Source organism: Symphalangus syndactylus, chromosome 9 (genome assembly GCF_028878055.3).
Source record: "Symphalangus syndactylus isolate Jambi chromosome 9, NHGRI_mSymSyn1-v2.1_pri, whole genome shotgun sequence".
In the NCBI taxonomy this organism is placed as follows: Eukaryota; Metazoa; Chordata; class Mammalia; order Primates; family Hylobatidae; genus Symphalangus; species Symphalangus syndactylus.
Genome location: NC_072431.2, coordinates 117896709 through 117919957, shown reverse-complemented (window position 1 = coordinate 117919957; position 23249 = coordinate 117896709). Strand labels below are relative to the sequence as shown.

The window sequence follows — 23249 nt, the reverse complement described above, 5'->3', positions numbered from 1 at the left end:
TGCAATAAGTGCATTTTTAATATTAGATTTCAGTAATATTTTCTTCACTTGTGACATACTACTTATTTTGTTTTATCACTATGACAATGGGGGAATGGAACACTTTTTTTTTTGTTCTTATTTCCTTAAAGTTTTAGAGTAATAGTCACATATTAACCTATAAGAAATTTAGAAAGGTTCAATTAGTTAGGCTTTCTATGACAAAAATATCTAAGTCTCTAGTTACTAAAATGTTAATGTTTATGTGGTATCATGGTCTATACTGCAGAGTCAAGGTAAAGACACATAGCTGTATTTTTTAGATCAATAATTTGTTCAGTTATTTACAATCAAGAGTGTTAAGAGAACTTGGATTGCAGACAAATCTCTTATACACTTACCCAATTATATTCAATGTTTTTTCAGAAGGTTACCTTAGGACTGGCCCGGTACATACTTGCATATCTTTTGCTTCTTAATAAACACTAGCCACTATTTTCTTTTCAGTACATTTTTTTTCCTTCCTGGGCAGGGTAAAGAGAAATTGATTATTCTGATAATTGCCTGTGGAGAAGTTTCTCTGGACAGAATTTTATTAAGGGCATTGAGTCTCTTTGAGGTTAACATTTTTCTTCCCAATGACCACACTGTGAACAATGATGATGTTGTGGATTTTGAACCTGAATTTATACCAGTTCAGACATCTTTGGCTTTTTCATGCTGGCACAGACTTGCCCGGCTGAGAATTTGAAGATGCAATGATTTTTAAAATGTATTACTGTCATTATTACAATTAGTTTACCTATTGTTCCCCCAGATATTTTTTCAACAATGTTCTGCTAAATCTGCTTGCTAATAGAACTTTAGCTTTTTCACTAAGCTTCCAGTGTGGGACTCTAATCCATTGTCAAAAGTAGTGGCCAAAACGTCCCTACTCATTGTGGCTGTGATAGAGGTGTATTGTAAAAAGATCTGATTCACACATAATTGGGGATCTCTAAGTACACTTCCAAGTTATTTAGAATTTTTATTTTGGCCCAAATATCTACAAGGTAGTGGGGAGTTATGTGAGTTTCTTAGGCCATGACAACTTGCCAGCTTTAATACCTCCAGATGAGGATGGGTTACCAGCCAGCTTGGGCCCATTTTGTAGTACCCATCCAGGACAGACATACTGGTCAGGGGCAGAAATATAACAATTCAGCAGGAAAGCTGATATGGTTGGCTAAGGTGATACATTTCATGCATTTGTGTGAACACTTCCTCCTGAATATTTGATGATTCTGGAATGGTTTGGAGAAGACTTCAAAAATAACATGTTTAGTAAAAGGGAACTGTAGGACACTGAAGAACCACTGCTCAAGACCCAATATAGCCAGCTACTGGTGATAACCATTTCAGTACTTTGTTGGCTAGGACCTAGAAGTTGGGAAGACATTTATGAGAGATTATCAAAAAGGGGAGAAGCTGTTGAAACCTTTATATGTCTCATAATCAGAATTGTTGTAAGGTGACCTAGTTCTTGATAATTATCTTCAGAAAAGCAAGGGTACAGGTTAACACAGGGGGATTTACAGGATAAGAACAGAAAGGCAGGGCAAAATATATGTTCATAGATAGACCGACTCTCCTTGCCTTGTTGACATAGTAATCAAAAAGGGAGACCACTGAAAATTTTTGCGTATTGAAAATTATTGAAAATTTTGTCTTCCTTTTATTTTAGGGCTTGTTAAGAAAAAACATGACCCAAAACTTGGAAATAAGGCAAAAATATTACTGCCCACCTTTTCAAAAATACTGCACTAAAGAAAGCACAGTCCCACAAGCCTGCCCAAGGGTTATCCAAGTCTGGGTAGCAAGGGGTCATTTGATTCTGGCACTACCCTGAGTGGAAAACAATGGCCCAAGACCTCGGCCAAACCCAGCTCTCCACCTGTTTCTCTACAGCTTTGAACTGAGAATGCTTTTTACAATCTTAAGTGGTTGGGAAAATATCAAAAGTAGAATAATATTTTGTCACATGTAAGTTTATATGAAATTCAAACTTCAGAAGAATTTCCTCTTCACAGACATCACATCTTCAAGAGCAAATGCTTGAGCCCTTACCTGCAAGTTATAGTAGAAAAGTCCAGAAGTCCAGCCTGGTCCTCCCCAAGTTTCCAACTCCTATGCCTAGGGGTATTTTATGCTAAATAAAACCAAGGATCTAACTTGGTTACAGCATCTAACTTTTAGCAGAGAGGCAATGCTGCGTAGAAACTGGACTTGTTAATCATACCAAGTCACTTAAGTTGGCTAGGATCCCCTACTTAGGTAGCGGCCATAAAGCCCAGGGCATCCCTGTGCCCTCAATGGTTCACTTCTGAGTGGTGGGCTTCCTGCTCCTCAATAGAGCAATCAGCAGAAAGGCCCCTAGAAAGCTACATTGTCTTCATCCACGAAGGACTCCCTGTCTCCTATTCCTCAAAGGAGGACCCGGATTCTACTTTCACTCCTCTTTTGCCATTGCATTTTATAACTTAAAAGAAATAGACGATTGTAACAGAAGAAAGAAAACTTTACATTGTGAGAAAATTTAGACCCAAAGCATATTGTAATGAGAGGACGAAAGTCTATACTGTTTAAGTAAATAGGTTCTATGAGCATACCAGAACATCACACACTGGTATTTTGAATTAAATTGTACTTGTGTTTTGTTTCCGTGTTTTGCTGCTGTAAGGAAAGAGGAAAGCATCCCCTTTCTCGGCCCTCCTCCCACCTCCAGGCTAATTTGCAGCATTTCTACATCTCAGAGTCCACCCTTAAGATCCTTGCCACCCATTATTTTGTTTCAGAACGCTTAATCCATCAAGGAAGGTTAAATTGGATTATCCCAGTAGGGAAGGGATGGGGGCTTTGAGCATGAGGGATTATCCCTGTAATGGGCTACTGGTGTGTGTGTGTGTGTGTGTGTGTGTGTGTGTGTGTGTGTGTGTGTGCGTCCTGCTAGTGTTGAATGATGGAGACCTGAGTCTGGATTCTACGCTCCGACGTAGAATGGGTTAAAGATGCCCCCAGCCAGGTAGAGCCAGACTGGGAGTTGCGCAAGGTCTCAACCCCTTAAAAGCCGCCCCTCAAATTGAAGATGAGTAAATTCATAGTTCGTAAATCAGAAAGATTATCCAGTAGTACGTTACTCTGTTTATTTCCGTTTCGTCATCCCTGAGTCTTGGGTCAAGTCCATCCCAGCTCTGTCCTCCAGGAATCAAGGGAAATACGCAAACCCGCGGTGGGTTCGCAGCCGTAGGAAGGACAAACCATGCCCCCGCGGCGGCGGCCGCCCAGCGTTAGCTGCCTGAGAGAATCTCAGTGGCCGGCCAGTTCCCGCCTTGGTGAGGATTCTCCCTCCCGCGAGAACTTCTGGAATGGCGCCGGGCCAGATTTTGCAGCTGAGGCCTCCGACGCCACTAATATTGGGCCAAGGAGGGAGTGCTGCTCTTCCTTATAGGGTTTTAGCGAAAGTTAAGTAAGCCAATTAATGTGCAAAACACACAGTCTGGAACAATACAGAGCTCTATAAATGGTCTCCATTATTATCATTATCCGTTAGTTATAACTGGGGATGAAAAAAAAAACGACAAAAACCTGGAGAACCGGAAAGGTCTGCAAAAGGGGCGGAACGCGGGAACTTAGATTTGGGGAAGGGGTAGCGGGGGAGATCCCACACAAGCAGCCAATCCAGCTGTCCCGGGGAGGAAGAGGAGGAGTCAAGGCCCGCCCCGGGTCTCCGCACTGCTTACTCCCGCGCAGTGAGGTTGGCACAGCTGCCGCTCTGTGGCTCGCTTGGTTCCCTTAGTCCCGAGCGCTCGCCCACTGCAGCTTCCTTTCCCGTGCAGACATGGCCTCTGGCACCACCACCACCGCCGTGAAGGTGAGATGACCCCTCCCAGCCGCAGCGGTTCGCCCTGCCGGATGCCTTCTCGCCTCCGCCCCCGGGGACCGCGCCTCCGGGGGCCATGCGCCCGGCCCGTGCGCCCCTGCCGCCGCGGGGAGGGACTGGGGCGCGGCACTCGGGACTCACTTGCCGCGCGAGGAGAGGGTACGCTTGCAAATGATCCCCCTGCCGCCTACCAACACACACACACATAGACACACACCACCTTTTGGCTTATCTGCACCCGCACCCCGTAGGGCGTAGGCACCCCTTTAGAGAGAGGGGTCGTGGATGGGAGAGGCTGCGCCCATGCCTCCACCACTCCTGAGAACCACTCTTCTCCTAAGAAAGACACCTGGCTGGAGTCAGCAGGTGTCCGGGCGCCTGCAGCTTCTGTGACCGTCTCCTGGTGCCTTGCGGGACTCCAGCTTCCGCTCTCTGACTCTGCTTGCTGCCTGTGGCCCACGTGGGAGAACTGCTTAGTTGCTCTTTTGTATGCTTCCGGCTTCTTTTTCCTACAAACGTAGGCCTTCTCCGTGCTGAAGTTTTCCCCAGCAGCATAATACTGTAGGGATTCTGAGACTTTCTTCGAAAAGGAGTACAGGCGTCCGTTTTTAGGGCTGCACGGTTTGGAGGCCTCTGGCTTGAAACTGCTTTGTTTTGCAGCCTTGCAAGTTAGAGTTCAATTTCTTTGTGCCCTAGGCCCTGAGAGGCCTTGATACAAGGGATCATCGTGCGGTGGGAAGTTTTGTGCTGAGGAGGGCACTAGTTCTGAGAGTAGCAGCTGGCTTCCCTGGGGTTTTAAACAGTTCTCTCCTGGTTAGTATTCCGAGAGAGAATTACAGCACATAAAGAAAAATCGATGATAAAACTTAACACCTCTTCTAGGCAGTTTATTACTGGCTAAGAACGCAGTTAACTTGTTTGATTTTTAGAAATTTTTGGCCTATGGGATAGGAAGGTCTGCGGTCTTCTCTAAAGCATCTCGATTCCCTACACTCGACTGCAGTTTTCCCGGGAAAAGGCGAATCTCTGCGGTCAGTGTGTAATCAGCCAGATTAGTTTATTAAGCCCTTGCGGGTGAGCCACTTAGAATGAGAGGAATGGTGAAGGATGTTGCATCCAGACTTACATATGAAACTTATTTTGTCGTTTTGAAAAGAATCTTGCATCCAGCAAATATTTATAGAAGGCCTCTCCTCTGCCTTCATGGTTTGACGGAAACAAGGCAGAAATGGTTTTCATGAAACTCGTGTGAAGTATGTGACTTCTCTTAGGTGCTCATCTATAAACTGAGAATTTTACTGCAGAATTTGCTAGGAGGGCTAGAATTGTTTTGTCTATGTTGCACATGGTAGAAGCTTATTAAGTGGTAATGCTTATAAGTGGGGAAACTGAGATTAATTCTGAATGATCTTTTCCCCAACAATTATTAAGTTATTGTGTTAGGTATCATTAGGCCACAACTTTTCACCTTGCCCTTGCAGGAATACACTTCAAGTGCCATTAAAAACAGAGAAATGGTGTTTAAAACAGTCTTACTTTAATCTGGTTAGCATTCTCCCTGCCACACGATTTCCCTTCAAATTAATGCAGTGCATTTAAGTGCAGAATGGGCAATGTGATTCCCAGAGACCTGATGTAAATATTGAATAATGTGTATTTTTGGTCTTGGCAAGCTTCTGGATATAAAATTAAGAGGTACATATGGTGCTAGGACTGCCTGCTGATTTCTCTTTTAGTTTAGAACAGATGACAGCTTTGCTGTAGAGATTCCATGATGCCAGCACCGTATTCCCCAGACTTCTAAGGCAACATTCTGTATAGAAAATGTGAGGTGCCAGTGTCCAGAGCAAAAAAGTTTAATAAAAACCATGTCCTATTCCCAAATTATAGAATAATGGGGCTGGAGTGTTCCTTCAAGACCATCTGTATAGCCACACAAACCCCTTTTGCGGGTGTAAAGTTGAGGCCCAGAAAGGTCAGCTAAGGTGTCCAGAATTACACAGCTAGACCTAGATAACGACAGAATTGGGCCTAGAGCCTGGCATTCCACCAACTGGATGTGAGGCATTTCTGAAATCTGAAGGGTGGTCTCTCTGCCCTGTTTTCTTGTGACTTAATGCACAATTAAAATGAGCCCTTGATAGAATGTCCATCTTGGAGAGGGAGGCAGAGTGCATGCAGAAAGCAGGCTGCCTCCAGTGCCCGCTGGACACCACCCAGATATAGGTATAGGAGGCACATGTGTGTCTGAACCCCATTGGTGTCACGGGCAGGTCCTTTGAGAGGTTGCTGGATTTAAATACAGTAACATGTAACACAGCCCAGTTCTAGGTACTCCTTTAATGTCATCCCAAGTACCTCTCTTCTTAAAATAGAGATTTGAACAGGGGGTGGATCTTAAATTCATTCTCAATTGGAGAGGTGCAGTTAACTCATGCAAGTGAAAGATTCCACTGAGTTTTGGATTGGCAGTATAATATTTGGCATATCTTTCAAATCTAGCCATCTACTGGTGGAATCCTATTCAAAAATACTTATTGAATACCTGCTAGGCACTGGGGATGCAGCAAGGCCTTTATTTTCTTCAAGTTTATATTCTAGTCAGGGTGGGAAACCAACTGACATGAAAGTGAAACAGCAATAAGATTCCATTGGGTGAGGGGTGTCAGAAAAGACACCTAGGGAGGTGGATTTTAAGCTGTGCAATAGTCTGCCTCCAGAATCTGTATGTTGAAACCTAATCGCCAATGTGATGGTTTTAGAAGATGGGGCCTTTGGGCGTGATTGGGTCATAAAGGTGGAGCCCTCATGAATGGAATCAGTGCCCTTACTAAAGAGGCCCCAGAGAGCTGCCTTATTCCTTCTACTAAGTGAGAGGACACCATCTATGAGCCAAAACGTGGGCCTTCCTCAGACACTGAATCTGCTGTGACCTTGAACTTGCTAAGCCTCCAGACTATGAGAAATTTCTGCTGTTTATAAGCCACCCAGCCCTAAGATATTTTGTTATAGCAGCCTGAATGGACTTAAGCTGATAGTGAAAATAAGGATAAAGATCCAAGTGAAGACCTGAGGAGAGAGATGGGGGTAGGAGAGCGAAAACCAAGATGTCACAGAAGTGAGCTCAGTGTAGTAGGAATGGAAATCACGGATGCCCAGTGAGAATTGGGTGGACGCAGCTCATAAGGCCATCCTTGTAGACCGCGATGAAGAATTTTGATTTTAAATGTTTTGGAAACTGTTGAAGGGTTAAGAGTGGGAGGTAGCATTTGATTTACATTTTAAAATGATTACCCTGGCTGTTGTGTACAGAATAGCCTGTGGGCAGGGGAAGAGCTAAGAGATCAGGCCAGAAGTGCTGGGGCTGAAGTCTAGGGTGGGAGCCATGGAGGTGGTGAGGAATAATCAGATTGGGGATAGAATTTGCAGGTAGAACAGAGAGATGGGTAAGATGTGGGGAGTGCAGGAAGAAGAACAGGATGATTTCTGCTTTTGACCTGGAAAACCAAAAAGATGATGATACTGGTGGATCATTTCAAAGTGGGCGATAAGGGGCCACGAGTGACTCCTTGGAGCCAAGGAGGGTGAGTGTAGGATTCCTTCCTCCCAGATGCTGCTGGTTAGGGGGTCAGAGGCTGGGATGCTGAGGGGCCTCTTTGCTGTAGGAGCAGGGTGGGTGGCAGGTTGAGGGAGGGAGGAAGCCACCTGGAGTGAGAGTAATTCAAACAGTCTTTTTTGTGGTTCACTGCAGTGATAGGTGGTCCAGGCAGGGAGTGAGGATATTACTGGGGGAGGGGGGTTAGCCATGGAGAGGCAGCAGGAGCCAGAGGCTATGGGATTAACACTGCCATTGTCTGAGAGGACCTCAGGGAGACATTGTCCTCCAGCATCAGCCAAGGGCAGGTGGTATTCCTGACAGAGGGCCAAACCAGTCTTTGGCACCCAGATAGAGGGCATTCTGGAGGGCTCCTGCAGAGTACCATGGCTCACCTGGGCAGCCCCCCAGCTTTCATTCTGGGAGATTAAAAATAAGACTTGGCCAGGCGCAGTGGCTCATGCCTGTAATCCCCACTTTGGGAGGCCCAGCTGGGCAGATTACCTGAGCTCAGAAGTTCAAGACCAGCCTGGGCAACATGGTGAAACCCCATCTCTACAAAAAATACAAAAATTAGCCAGGCACAGTGCTGCACACATGTAATCCCAGGTACTCAGGAGGCCAAGGTGGGCGAATCCCTTGAGCCTAGGAGGTAGAGTTTGCAGTGAACAGAGACTGCGCCATTGCACTCCAGCCTGGGCAACAGAGTAAGATCCTGTCTCAAAATAATAATAATAACAACAACTTGTTAATCATGGTTGCTGTGACAAGGAGGGGATATGGTCCCATTGTAGGTTGGTAGTGAGCTATAAACATAATGATATTAAGGGAGATGGACAAGTCATGGTTTGTAGACTGTGGAATATGGGCCTTTACACTCTGCTTTGCTGTCTCGAGTGTGGCCTGCAAGGGCCTTCAGCCTGAAAGTCCTTGTGTGGCTATCTGAAACTGAGGACAACCCGCAGGCCCCAGTTGAAAATCAAATGACCAACAAGCCTTCATTTTTTTTGCCTAGGGACACAAGGGCATTTTGGGCAGGACAATTATTTCATTTGTAGGACTGTCCCAAGCGTTGCAGGACATGGAGTACAACCCTTAACCCCCTCCGCGGAAATGCCAGTAGCACTCCCCCTAGTCATGACAGCCAGAAATAGCTCTGTTTCCAGACACCCCCCAGGAGAGCTGTTTGACATTTAGTTGAGGACCCCAAGGCTAAATCCCAAAAAAGACTACCTGCTGAAGAGAGGTGGGAGCAGCCAGGTTTTGTACTGCTCAGCAGAGTAAAAGGAGGAAATAAGGGCTTTTTTTGTTGCTTTGAGGAAGTTTATTTTGATTTTTTATTTTTGCCAGGAGTGGTAGGGTATACAGAAACAGTGACTGATAGTAATACATTATTTCACTTTATTCTCTTGATAATTGTATGGATTAGTAAAAATCTTACCCCTATAGGTACAGTTGAGGAAGCAGTTAAGGAAATTATTTGCATGCAGTGGATTCTGGATCCTTTTCTGTGGTTGCAGTCATGGCATTCCAGCCCGTGCCTCAAAAGCATCTAAAGCAGCGGTTCTCAAAGCGTGTCATGCATTCATATCACCTGGTCATTTGCTAGAAATGCAAGTTCATAGGCCCCACCCCAGTCCCAGTGAATCAGAAACTCTGGGGCTGGGGCCCAGCAATCTAGGTTTTGACAAGCCTAAGAATATTCAGATGTCCACTGAAGTTTGACAGCCACTGACCTAGAGAGCTTTGGAAAGGGTGGCCATCTACATTTTTAACAAGTTCTTCCCTTAGTGTAATAGTTTCCTGTTTGCTGCTATAACAATTTTCACAAATGGAGTGGCTTAAGACAACACACATGAGGCCGGGCATGGTGGCCACTTTGGGAGGCTGAGGTGGGTAGACTGCTTGAGCTCAGGCGTTCAAGACCATCCTGGGCAAGCATGGTCAAACCCCATCGCTGCAAAAAATACAAAAAACTTAGCCAGGCGTGGTGGTGCACGCTTGTAGTTCAGCTCCTTGGGGGCTGAGGCAGGAGGATCACTTGAACCCAGGAGGCTGAGGCTGCAGTGAGCTGAGATTTCACCACTGCACTCCAGCAGCCTGGGTGACAAAGTGAGACTGTTTCCAAAACACACACACACACACACACACGCACAAACGTATTCTCTTACAGTTCTGGAGTCCACAAATCCAAAGTGAGTCTTACAGGGTTAAAATTAACATGTGTATCAGGATGATTCCTCTTAGAAAAACCATTTCCTTGCCGTTTTCAGTCTTCTGAACCTGTAGAACCATGAGCTAAATAAGCCTCTTTTCTTTATAAATTACCCTGTCTCAGGTATTCTGTTAGAGCAGCAGAAAACAGACTAAGAAAACTGTTGTGCTTGTAAGAGATTGGGACACAGACACGTACAGAGGGAAGACCATGTGAAGACACATGGAGAACGCTGCCATCTACAAGCCAAGGAGACTGACCTTAGAAGAAATCAATCCCAATCTCACCTTAATATTGGACTTCTAGCCTCCAGAACTGTGAGGAGATAAGTTTCTGTTGCTTATGGAGAAAACCGGTTTCCTTGCCTTTTTCAGCTTCTGGAGGCACCAGCACTTCTTGGCCCATGGCCCCACATCGTGTCCCCTTTTCTCTCCCTCTGCTTCTATGATTATATCACTTTCTTCCTCATTTGACCTTCTTGCCTCCTTATGATTTCATTTAGGTCCCACCCAGATAATCTAGGATAATCTCCCCATCTCAAGATCCTGGATTTAATCATATTTGAGGTAACATTCCCAGGTTCTGGGAATTAGGATGTACCTAGGATCTCTTTGGGACAGGGGCATTGTTCAGCTTGCCACACTCAGCCCACGTTTTAAAAATTTCTGGTCTAGGGGCCGGGCGCGGTGGCTCATGCCTGTAATCCCAGCACTTTGAGAGGCCGAGGCGGGCGGATCACGAGGTCAGAAGATCTAGACCATCCTGGCTAACATGGTGAAACCCCGTCTCTACTAAAAATACAAAAAATTAGCCGGCCATGGTGGTGGGCGCCTGTAGTCCCAGCTACTTGGGAGACTGAGGCAGGTGAATGGTGTGAACCCAGGAGGCGGAGCTTGCAGTGAGCCAAGATCGCACCACTGCACTCCAGCCTGGGCGACAGAGCGAGACTCCGTCTCAAAAAAAAAAAAAAAAAAAAGAAAGAAAGAAATTTATGGTCTAGGTCCTAGAGCAGGTTGCTCAGTTCTGAGGGCACTTTAGAACCACCTGCGGAGCTTTAAACACAAACTACGCCTTGCCCAACTAATCAGAATCCCTGGGGCCTGGGCTTTGGTATTGAAAGCTGGAGAGAGGGAATGTCCTGATATCCAGCACCTGGCTCAGGAGGGTGGGTGGGTCCCACTGTTGCTCCACAAGCATAGGAGGGCTCTAACAAAGTATGCATTAGAGAAAATCCTCCTCTAAAAATATCTGGCCATTTCAGCAGGTGAAGTGTCTCTTTAAGAGGGTGTCTGCCCTTTAGACTGGTATCTGTACTTTGCAAGGGGCGTTTGGTCAAATAAAAACCATGGATGTTTTGAGCACTTGCATCATCCAAGCTTCTCTGACTAAAATATAGAGTCACTGTATTAGTTCGCTAGGACTGCTATAACAAAGCACTACAGACTGGGTAGCTTATGCAACAGAAGCATTATCTCCTCACAGCACTGGAGGTTAGAAGTCCAAGATCAAGGTGAGATCAAGGTGGATTTCTTGTAAGGTCAGTCTGCTTGGCTTGTAGATGGCAATGTTCTCCATTTGTCTTCACAGGGTCTTCCTTCTCTGTGTGGTTATATCCCAATCTTATAAGGACAACAATTTTCTTAGTCTGTTTTCTGTTGCAGTAACAGAATACCTGAGACAGGGTAATTTATAAAGAGAAGAGGTTTATTTAAAAGAAGTGAAAGGGAGACCAGGGAGATAGGAAAAGGAAACAAAAAAGAGAGAGACAAACTTTGCTTCATAACAACCCACTCTCACTGGAACTAGTCCAACCCAATGAGAGCAAGAACACCCTCCCCTGGGACTGCATTAATCCCTTAATGGGGGCGGATTATTACCATGGCTCATGACTCAAACTCCCCTTAAAGGTACTACCACCCAGCATCACTATATTTGGGGACCAAGCCTTAACATGAGTTTTGAAGATGACCACATTCAAACCATAACATGAGCTATACTGCATTAGGGCCCATCCCAGTGACCTCATTTGATCTGAATTACCTATTTAAAAACTGCAAATACAGTCACATTCTGAGGTACTGAGAGTTGGAACTTCAACATATGAACTTAGGGGAGACACAGTTCCATCCATAACCATTACCTACAAGGGTGGCCTACAGAGGGGGTGTCTTGTCAGAGATGGAGCCCCCAGCTATCCCTGTGGACCCTATTGCAGGTTTTTAACAGTCCTCACAGCCTGAGACAGTTGGTTGCTCCCTCCCATACAGCTAGGCTTCCAGGATTTTGCAAGGCCTTGACAGGCCTCAAAGCCATGTCAGCCTAATAATGAGTGCTTCTGTCTGCTGTGCTTGCCAAAATTGTTATGGCAACCAGAGCGAAAGGACTGCAATGCCCAGATCGGGCTGTGCCAGCTCCAGCTCTGGCTCGCTTACCTTATCATGAGATTGAGGCACTCAGAGGCAGCCCATCTCCCTGACATGAGCTAGTCTCAACCGTTTGGGGTCATGGTATTTTGAGAATGCCATTATAGAGTGCTGGGTTCCTTACAGCAGTGCGCCCAGGCCTCAAAGTGATGGTGAATGGTTTCTAGGACAAAGAAGCGTCGGTAAAATTTCTTGTAGCCAGGTACTAGCGGAAATAGAGTAGGGGCTAGCATGCACCCTTTCCACATTGCTAGAAGTAACTGTTGTGACCAGGTGAGCTGGTATTTGGATAAATGCTTTCACAGTCTCAGAGAAGTCAGACCCTTGGATTGATTTGCTCTTGAACAAAAAAAAATTTTTTTTCCACTATGAAAATGCTTTCTTTGGGGTGTCTTTAGAACATGTGATGTCAAGACACAACAGCAAGTGCACATACAGTAAGACATGGCTGTCATAGAACAGATTGTGCCTGAATAAAGGGTTCACACCACTTCCACCCTTTACACAGTAACAGAAGGCTCTAGGCCACCTACCTCCTCCTTGGCTCACTCAAACTCTTCTTCCTCCTCAGCCGTGGCCTCCTGCTACTGCTGGTACTCAGACACCAGGCCATTCATGTTGCTCTCAGCCTCAGTGAATTCCATCTCGTCCCTGCCCTCGCCCATGTACCAGTACAGGAAAGCTTTGTACCGAAATACACCTGTGAACTGCCCTGAGATGCACTTGATCAGATCCTAGATAGCAGTGTTGTTACCAGTGAAGGTGGCCGGACATCTTTAGCCCCCAGGGTGGGAAGTCACACACAGCTGTTTTTATATCTTGGGGGATCCAACCAACAAAGTAGCTGCTGTTCATGTTTTGGGCATTAAGCATTTGCCTGTCCACCTCCTTCATGGACATGTGGCCCCTGAACATGGCAGCTACCATTAGGTAGCAGCCATGGCAGAGGTTGCAGGCAGCCATCATATTCTTGGCATCAAACAACTGCCAAGTGGGCTCACGCACCATGAGGGCCCAGTACTGCTGGTTGTCCCGGCTGGTCAGCAGGGGGAAGCCATACATGAAGGGCAGGTGGGGGAATAGGACCATGTTCACGGCCAGCTTCTGCAACTCAGCATTGAGTTGACCAGGGAAGTGCAGACAGATGGTGACCCCACGCATGGTTGCAGACACCAGGTGGTTCAAGTCACCGTAGGTAGGTGTGGGCAGCTTTAGGGTTCTGAAGCAGATGTCATAGAGAGCTTTATTTATTATCAATGCAGAAGGTCTAGTTTTGAGAAGTTTGGTTTGATGGTCAGTCAGTGGAAAAGTGTGGTATGAGCCACTAGCTTTTAAAATCTGTCAAGGACCTTGATTGACTCCCTATTTCAGAACTCTGTCTTGTGTAATAAAGAAGTCCTGGCTGGGCAGAAATTCCATCTCAGGTCTTGAACACATTTCCTACACAGTGTAGAATTAACTGGACTGAGGACTGACGCTTCCTGCCCAGGAGGCCTGGAAAGGTCTTGTCATTGTTTCCTGAGGGTGGATGAGGTCATTGAGAAAGAGTTTTCCTCCCCTCTGAGGTGATTCACTCAGATACCTGGAGTCACTGTTTCTGTGCTTGTTCTGTGACCTTCGTCATGAACTTGACCTCTCTGAGCAGGTTGCCTCATAACATGGAGACAAAAAAACTTTTCTAATAAGGTGTAATGTTATGAAGGACTCCAGGGGATATTGGGAGAGGGCACATCATAGTGGTTAAGCCTGAAAGACCTAGATTTCTATCCCAGCTTTGCTCCTTATGATTTGCTCTTGGACGAGGTTTTTAATTTTTGTGCTTCTCTTTCTTCGTTTGTAAAACGGGTAACATTCTATAGGGCCCATCTTATGGTCCTGATGATGAAATAAGGTAAGGCCACTGAAGCACTTAGCACAGTGCCTTTAACATGTAAGTCCACGGACACAGTTACTTTATTACTAAGGCACTGAGTTGACACAAACTTAGAGACTCAAAGGAATGTGGATAGAATTGTGCCATCAGTGCTTGGGTACTTCATCCCGGTTGTACTTTGCTGTGGAGCCAGCAGGTGGCGACATTGGCCACATCTTAGCCCTGCTGGCCTCCATCTTAGAGGTCCAGTTTCCTGGGATGGCGGGACTCGGTTGCTACGCTTGTCCCTGTATCCCTCGCACAATGTGGGTTTCCGTAAACAACTGGACCTAGTTAAGTGACTGGATGGGCTTGCCTGCAGATCATTCCAGAGCAGTAGCCACTCTTGCTTTCATGTCCAGGGCTGCTACATGTTCCTTGCTGAGGGCTGAGTTGCCAGCTACCTAGTGCAGTCATTATGCAGCCAGGTGGTGCAGACTGAAGCTTGGGGCTGCTGAGAGTGAGCTCAGGGGCTCTGAATTTCAGCGGGACACCTGGTTAGCATTTCTCAACAACTGCTACAATGCTGGGCAAGTTCACCTAAACTCAGAGGGTGGCTCCAAACAAAGCCCAACTCGATTTATGTATTTGATCGCGAGCATCCACTGTTGAATCCAGAATCTGAGATGCCATGGCTCAGGGAACACCCAGAAACAGCCAGGTCAAAGTGGTGATAAGTTAAAAAGCTAGTAGCTGAATCCCCAGGGAGTTGGCTGAGAGTAATTTCAGAGTCAGCAGTTCATATCTGTGTCCCATGTGAGGACGTGGGCTGGATGATTTCTTAGCCTCCTCGTGACCTGTGGTGCTTCAGAGGTTCATGGAATGAAGCATAAGATGGAGAAGCCAGGCTAAGGAAGGATTGGGATTTCCTAAAACAGTATGAATTTTTGTTATTTTCTATTGAAGTGCCGTTATTTAAATGTATTGACTTAAGTGAACACTTCTGTTGATTTGAAAGCTATAATACTGGTTACCCTTTAACAATAATGTTAAGTTCGTTGACATGAAGTATGTTAACCTGCTGTGGTTTTAATAATATACCTCCACAAGATGGCGCCAACATCAAAGCCTGGCTTTGCCACTTAAGGAAATTGTGGTGGACAGTCACAAATTATGTAACCATGTCATGGGAAATAGGCAGAGTTCTTCAGTAAAAACCTCACTAAATTGTCCTTATTTTCTTGTTAATTGTCCTTATTTTCTTGTTTTGTTTTTTGTGGTTGCTTTTTTGTGTGTGTGTTTTGTTTTTTTCAGGAAACTTGAGCCAGAAAGGTAACCATTTTTTTATGTGTTGATAGGACTCAACTTGTGTAACCTGACCTGAAAATTATTTAATTCAGATGTTCACTGAATTCTTAACTCTGGAATTTTTTTCTTGAGGCCTACTTTATTTTATTTAGTTACCCATGTGACAATAGATTTAAAGCTTTTCATTGAAAAACAACAATGCTCAGGTCACTTCGCATTAATTAGGTTTCTAATAAAGTTAGCCTGGCACTGTTTACTCTCTCCTTTAGGAAGTATTAGCCCAAGGAAATTTCCCTAATGATTTGTTATTTATTTTTAGTTTTAACAGTTTAGTTAATATTTATTTATTTTTGTAATTGTTCTTGTTTGTCTTTCTTAATCATCAAATTAGATCAACTCTCAGAGGGTAGTGCTAGGTTTCTTTAACTCAGACAAGGACTTTGAAGATAATCTCTGAAAAATGCAATACAATGCATGAACTTAAAAAAAACTTATAACTACCTTTTGAATTATTTATATTTACATAAATATATTTACTGAGTAATATACATGAGTATGCTATATATATATTTACAATATATAAATATGAATTTGCATACATATATGAATGGCTGTTTTCATAAATGTATATGCGGGTAACTTTTCATACTATTTCAGTCTCCTCTGTCTGCATTCTCTCCTAGCTCTGTGATTCTAATGGTGTGGGAAAGATAATCTCTCATTTCTTTATCAAATAGAACAGTGAGGAGAAATCAATACCAAATGGAATACCTAATATTTTATATCCCAGCAGTCTTCTGAACATTCTTTACTCTATAGTCCATTTGACAGAGAAACAAAATTGATCAGAAGGTACTTTCCACTACCATATTTGCCTACTTTTAGGTTTGATTTTCTAACTTGAGTTGGTTAAAGTACCTCTCTATGCTGACTTGTAATTCAGACAGTCAGAAGTAAATGTGATGTAGTCCAAAAAGGTGCCCTACGTTTTGGTTATTTATAGAATATAGAAGGCCTTCAAATATTTGTTGATTTTTATGGAAGGCTTTGAAATATTTGTTGATTGATGTTCAGTGATTTTCAGATTTCAAAAAAGTAACTAGGGCTTGGCAGGAATGGAGAAGAGCATATGAATAAATGAATTTGCTTAGAATTTATTTCTAATAAAAATTACCAAATACAATAATCTTCTCTGTCTTTTTCTCTCTTAGATTGGAATAATTGGTGGAACAGGCCTGGATGATCCAGAAATTTTAGAAGGAAGAACTGAAAAATATGTGGATACTCCATTTGGCAAGGTTAATATCCAGCTTGTGGAGACATGTTAGTTTTTTCATTTCACCTTGCTGGCCTGATTTTTGAATTAAAAAAAAAAAAAAAAGAATTGCTTTTGTTTTGGCAGCCCAGGGCTGTCTGCTCCCAGCAGAGAGGGCCAGAAGTTCTACTGTTGGGTTCCATCAGCTGAGAAGGTATCTGATGGGTACCTCAGACTTTGATGTTTTGAGAAAATGGCTGAGTACGTAAATCACTTCTCATTCTGTTGCTGGAAATCAAATACTCATTTCAGACCTTAGACTCATTTCAGACTGTACTTTTCAAATCTACATTCAAATCTTCTAATTTGGGGCCAAGAGGTCACACCACACTAATTAGGGGACAGGCTGATGACTAATAGGATGAATTTTGTTACGAAGTGGCATTTGAATGGAAAGAATTGTTTTGGGGAATGAGAACATACCTGATGTTAGTTGAATGTGTAACTGAGCTAGAAATAAAACGCTCCTCCTTTTATAGGAGAGGTTGCTTGTTCTCCAAGCCCATGTCACTCAGCCTAGGCCAGGGTGAGGGTGTCTGCATTCTCCTAATTCCATATGGCTACATCCTCTGGTCCTTCTGTAAGATCTCTCTCTCTGGCTGTCCCAACCAAACCCTCCTTTGCAGCTAAATTCTTAGGTTGACCTTGTGTGCTCCCAGTCCTGCAGTCATCCTGGTTCATTTTCTTAAACCCCTCGGTTCTAAGGGTCTTTCCAGCCTTTGTTACCTCAAGTCATTTCCATGATCATCTTAGACCTGGTTAACACAAGCAGACATTTCCAGTGCTGAATTCTTAGTGTCATCACAGTGGCTTCTTATCCTTTCTGCCTTTCACCTTCACACCTGTTCTCGAACCTGCCCAATAACCTTGACACATCTAAATTTGACCAGTCTACCATCAGAGTTCCCTGGGGTACTCCTTACAAATAGATCTGACTAAATGGTACCTACACAGGTGCCCATGGTAACCTTGAGTCCTGTGAATCTATGCCTGCAGAGGGATCAATAAGTAATTGATTAAATGATTATATTGATAATCAGATCTTGCGTCTTCTCTAAGTTGTATCCTCAGACTCTTCAGATTCCATGAGTCCTGTTGTGGTTGAACAATTTTAATTTACATACCTGTTTTTAAATCACTGAGTTAAATATCATTTTGTCATTGCATGCAGCCATCTGATGCCTTAATTTTGGGGAAGATAAAAAATGTTGATTGCGTCCTCCTTGCAAGGTATGGTATTTTAAGCTTTTTGGATGTTACTACTAAAGGATAATTTAAATTTAACTTAAATTCTGGAAAGAGTAAAGATACAGGTATGAGCTTTTGTATGTTGGCAGAATTAGAACATCTTAGTAACCTTTATTTACAATGTTTCATTTTTGGTTAAGTTATATTGACTTAGGAGATAAAAGATCTCATGCTCTTGCCCCTTAGATTGGGAAAGTAGATCAGATGACTAAAATCAAAGCTCTGGTTTTAGTCCTAACTGCAAGAAGAAATGTTTTGTTCATTTTTATCCCCCTTCTTATAAAGATAAAGAAAAACAATGCATCATTAATGACCTCTTGCTAGTAGTAGTTGTATGTCTGTGGGAAGTGGGCTTAGGGCTTCTGAAGTGGGCTACTTGTGTCTGTGCTGTTGTTTCCTTAAGGAGGCTAGTGCTGCTCCATATTACAGAGAAGGCCAAGTCATTTTTATCCTATTGTTAGAAGTTAGTCAAGATATATGTATGAGTTCTCTACTGTTGTGTAACAAATTACCACAAATTTAGCAGCTTAAAAGAGCACACATCATCTCCCCGTTCCTGTTGGTCAGAAGTCTGGCACAGCTTAGCCAGTCCTCTGCTTGGGGTTGCACAAGGCCCCACAAGGCATATTCAGGGACTGAGTCCCCATCTGGAGCTTGAGGTCCTTGTTCAAGCTCATGTGGTTGCAGGAGAATTCACTCCCTAGAAGTTACAGGGCGGAGGCCTTTGGCTCCTAGAAGTGGTTCACTGCCATGTGGCCTGCTCCACAGGCCGTTCACTTGACTGCAGCTTGAATAGCAAGAATGCTATTAGGATATGGCAAAGGTGCTAGAAGTCACCTCCGTGGTTAGGCTGTACCTTGCAAGCATGCAGGAGGCCGGCAGGAGGATCTCTCATGCATGCTTGCAAGGTAGAGCCTAATCATGGGAGTGACTTATAGCACATTTACTATTTTTCTATTGGCTGGATGCAAGTCCCAGGTTCACTGACACTTTATACAGAGCATGACAGTGGGGACCGCACTAGGGTCTGTCTGCCACTCTGCATTTTTGAAACAGAAGTGGCTTCTCAGAATCCAGTGAACCTAAATTTTAGTTTTAGTTGGTCACTGGAGTGGGTTCTAGGAAGACCGCCTGTGTTAGTCTGTGGTCATTGCTAGAGAATCACTTTAATTTTTTCTAGACTCTAGGAGAAAACAGTGGTGTACTCATCACGGGTTAACAATTTCTTCTCTCCTTCCTTAGGCATGGAAGGCAGCACACCATCATGCCTTCAAAGGTCAACTACCAGGCGAACATCTGGGCTTTGAAGGAAGAGGGCTGTACACATGTCATAGTGACCACAGCTTGTGGCTCCTTGAGGGAGGAGATTCAGCCTGGCGATATTGTCATCATTGATCAGTTCATTGACAGGTAAGCAGTCATACAAAGTGCTTTAGGCTATTGTAGCTGGTCATTTTCAGCTCAAATGGACGATGTGTGGGAACTGGCAGGGAAACTGGGAGGGCAGGGCCACAGACTTGCTTGCTTTTTTTTTTTTTTTGAGACGGAGCCTCACTCTGTTGCCCAGGCTAGAGTGCAGTGGCATGAACTCAGCTCACTGAAACCTCCGCCTCCCAGGTTCAAGCAGTTCTTCTGTCTTAGCCTCCCGAGTAGCCGGGACTACAGGCACATGCCACAATGCCCAGCTAATTTTTGTATTTTTAGTAGAGATGGAGTTTCACCATATTGGTCAGGCTGGTCTTGAATCAGGAGATCACCCGCCTCAGCCTCCCAAAGTGCAAAGTGCTGGGATTACAGGTGTGAGCCACTGCACCCAGCCTGCGTTAAGCTTTTCATTGTGAGTTTTTGTTTTTTAATTTTAATTGACAAATGATAAATGTATATATGAGGTATAACATTATATTTTGATATATGTATGCATTGTACAATCATTAGCAAAGCTAATTAACATATTACCCCACATATCATCTTTGGTGGTGAGAACATTTTATTTTTACTTTAAAAATTTTGAAATACATAATACGTTGTCATTAGCTATAATCACCATGCAGTATAATCTCAAAAACTTATTCCTCCTGTCTAATTGAAATTTTGTGCTTTGATCAACATTTCCCCAAACCCCAGCCCCTGGTAACCTTTCTACTCTTTACTTCTATGAGTTTGACTTAGTTAGATTCCACATATAGGTGAGATCATGCAGTATTTGTCTTTCTGTGGCTGGTTTATTTCACTTAACATAACGTCCTCCAGGTTCACCCATGTTGTGGCAATTGACAGACTTGCATTCTCTTTTAAGGCTAAATGGTATTCCGTTGTGTATAGATACCACATTTTCTTTTTTTTTTTTTAATTATTATAATTTTAAGTTCTAGGGTACATGTGCACCATGTGCAGGTTTATTACATATGTGTACATGTGCCATGTTGGTGTGCTGCACCTGTTAACTCGTCATTTACATTGGGTGTATCTCCTGATGCTTTCCCTCCCCACTCCCCCCACCCCACAAGAGGCCCTGGTGTGTGATGTTCCCCTTACTGTGTCCTAGTGTTCTCATTGTTCAATTCCCACCTATGAGTGAGAACATGCAGTGTTTGGTTTTTTGTTCTTGGGATAGTTTGCTGAGAATGATGGTTTCCAGCTTCATCCATGTCCCTACAAAGGACATGAACTCATCCTTTTTTATGGCTGCATAGTATTCCATGGTGTATATGTGCCACATTTTCTTAATCCACTCTATCATTGATGGACATTTGGGTTGGTTCCAAGTCTTTGCTATTGTGAATAGTGCCGCAATAAACATACATGTGCATGTGTCTTTATAGCAGCATGATTTATAATCCTTTGGGTATATACCCAGTAATGGGATGGCTGGGTCAAATGGGATTTCTAGTTCTAGAACCTTGAGAAATGGCCACACTGTCTTCCACAATAGTTGAACTAGTTCACAGTCCCACCAACAGTGTAAAAGTGTTCCTATTTCTGCACATCCTCTCCAGCACCTGTTGTTTCCTGACTTTTTAATGATCACCATTCTGACTGTTGTGAGATGGTATCTCATTGTGATTTTGATTTGCATTTCTCTGACGGCCAGTGATGATGAGCATTTTTTCATGTGTCTGTTGGCTGCATAAATGTCTTCTTTTCAGAAGTGTCTGTTCATATCCTTCGCCCACTTGTTGATGGGGTTGTTTTTTTCTTGTAAATTTGTTTAAGTTCTTTGTAGATTCTGGATATTAGCCCTTTGCCAGATGAGTAGATTGCAAGAATTTTCTCCCATTCTGTAGGTTGCCTGTTCACTCTGATGGTAGTTTCTTTTGCTGTGCAGAAGCTCTTTAGTTTAATTAGATCCCATTTGTCAATTTTGGCTTTTGTTGCCATTGCTTTTGCTGTTTTAGACATGAAGTCCTTGCCCATGCCTATGTCCTGAATGGTATTGCCTAGGTTTTCTTTTAGGGTTTTTATGGTTTCAGGTCTACCATTTAAGTCTTTAATCCATCTTGAATTAATTTTTGTATAAGGTGTAAGGAAGGGATCCAGTTTCAGCTTTCTACACATGGCTAGCCAGTTTTCCCAGCACCATTTATTAAATAGGGAATCCTTTCCACATTGCTTGTTTTTGTCAGGTTTGTCAAAGATCAGATAGTTGTAGATATGCGGCATTATTTCTGAGGGCTCTGTTCTGTTCCATTGGTCTATATCTGTTTTGGTACCAGTACCATGCTGTTTTGGTTACTGTAGCCTTGTAATATAGTTTGAAGTCAGGTAGCGTGATGCCTCCAGCTTTGTTCTTTTGGCTTAGGATTGTCTTGGCAATGTGGGCTCTTTTTTGGTTCCATATGAACTTTAAAGTAGTTTTTTCCAATTCTGTGAAGAGAGTCATTGGTAGCTTGATGGGGATGGCATTGAATCTATAAATTACCTTGGGCAGTATGGCCATTTTCATGATATTGATTCTTCCTATCCGTGAGCGTGGAATGTTCTTCCATTTATTTGTATCCTCTTTTATTTCGTTGAGGAGTAGTTTGTAGTTCTCCTTGAAGAGGTCCTTCACATCCCTTGTAAGTTGGATTCCTAGGTATTTTATTCTCTTTGAAGCATTTGTGAATGGGAGTTCACTCATGATTTGGCTCTCTGTTTGTCTGTTATTGGTGTATAAGAATGCTGGTGATTTTTGCACATTGATTTTATATCCTGAGACTTTGCTGAAGTTGCTTTTCATCTTAAGGAGATTTTGGGCTGAGACAATGGGGTTTTCTAAATATACAATCATGTTATCTGCAAACAGGGACAATTTGACTTCCTCTTTTCCTAATTGAATACCCTTTATATCTTTCTCCTGACTGATTGCCCTGGCCAGAACTTCCAACACTATGTTGAATAGGAGTGGTGAGAGAGGGCATCCCTGTCTTGTGCCAGTTTTCAAAGGGAATGCTTCCAGTTTTTGCCCATTCAGTATGATATTGGCTGTGGGTTTGTCATAGATAGCTCTTATTATTTTGAGATAAATCCCATCAATACCTAATTTATTGAGAGTTTTTAGCATGAAGCGTTATTTAATTTTGTCAAAGGCCTTCTCTGCATCTATTGAGATAATCATGTGGTTTTTGTCTTTGGTTCTGTTTATATGCTAGATTACGTTTATTGATTTGTGTATGTTGAACCAGCCTTGCATCCCAGGGATGAAGCCAACTTGATCATGGTGGATAAGCTTTTTGATGTGCTGCTGGATTCAGTTTGCCAGTATTTTATTGAGGATTTTTGTATCGATGTTCATCAGGGATATTGGTCTAAAATTCTCTTTTTTTGTTGTGTCTCTGCCAGGCTTTGGTATCAGTATGATGTTGGCCTCATAAAATGAGTTAGGGAGGATTCCCTCTTTTTTTATTGATTGGAATAGTTTCAGAAGGAATGGTACCAGCTCCTCCTTGTACCTCTGGTAGAATTCGGCTGTGAATCCGTCTGGTCCTGGACTTTTTTTGGTTGGTAGGCTATTAATTATTGCCTCAACTTCAGAGACTGTTATTGGTCTATTCAGGGATTCAAGTTCTTCCTGGTTTAGTCTTGGGAGAGTGTATGTGTCCAGGAATTTATCCATTTCTTCTAGATTTTCTAGTTTATTTGCATAGAAGTGTTTATAGTATTCTCTGATGGTAGTTTGTATTTCTGTGGGATCGATGGTGATATCCCCTTTATCATTTTTTATTGCATCTATTGGATTCTTCTCTCTTTTCTTCTTTATTAGTCTTGCTAGTGGTCTATCAATTTTGTTGATCCTTTCAAAAAACCAACTCCTGGATTCATTGATTTTTTGAAGGATTTTTTGTGTCTCCATCTCCTTCAGTTCTTCTCTGATCTTAGTTATTTTTTGCCTTCTGCTAGCTTTTGAATTTGTTTG

At 43.3% G+C, this 23249-nt stretch overlaps 1 protein-coding gene and 1 long non-coding RNA gene across 9 annotated transcripts in view; one reads left to right on the top strand and one right to left on the bottom strand.

Annotated features, from left to right (window-relative positions):
- Positions 1-3712, bottom strand: part of LOC134731464 (uncharacterized) — a 53629-nt gene extending 49917 nt beyond the window's left edge. The window contains exon 1 of the long non-coding RNA XR_010113762.1: positions 3156-3712. This is a non-coding gene — a long non-coding RNA (uncharacterized lncRNA). The remainder of the gene's footprint in view (positions 1-3155) is intronic.
- Positions 3694-23249, top strand: part of MTAP (methylthioadenosine phosphorylase) — a 141981-nt gene continuing 122425 nt past the window's right edge. For 6 of the 8 annotated variants that reach the window (XR_010113760.1, XR_010113759.1, XR_010113757.1 and 3 more), the window contains exons 1-4: positions 3721-3889; positions 16503-16589; positions 17778-17836; positions 19097-19264. Coding sequence is in view for 2 of the 8 variants with exons in the window: in XM_055294082.2 (XP_055150057.1) it covers positions 3857-3889; positions 16503-16589; positions 17778-17836; positions 19097-19264 (347 nt within the window). In the remaining 6 variants the exon portion in view is untranslated. Of the gene's footprint in view, positions 3890-16502; positions 16590-17777; positions 17837-19096; positions 19265-23249 lie in introns of all 8 variants that reach the window. The other 2 variants (XM_055294082.2, XM_055294080.2) reach the window with 2 other exon arrangements.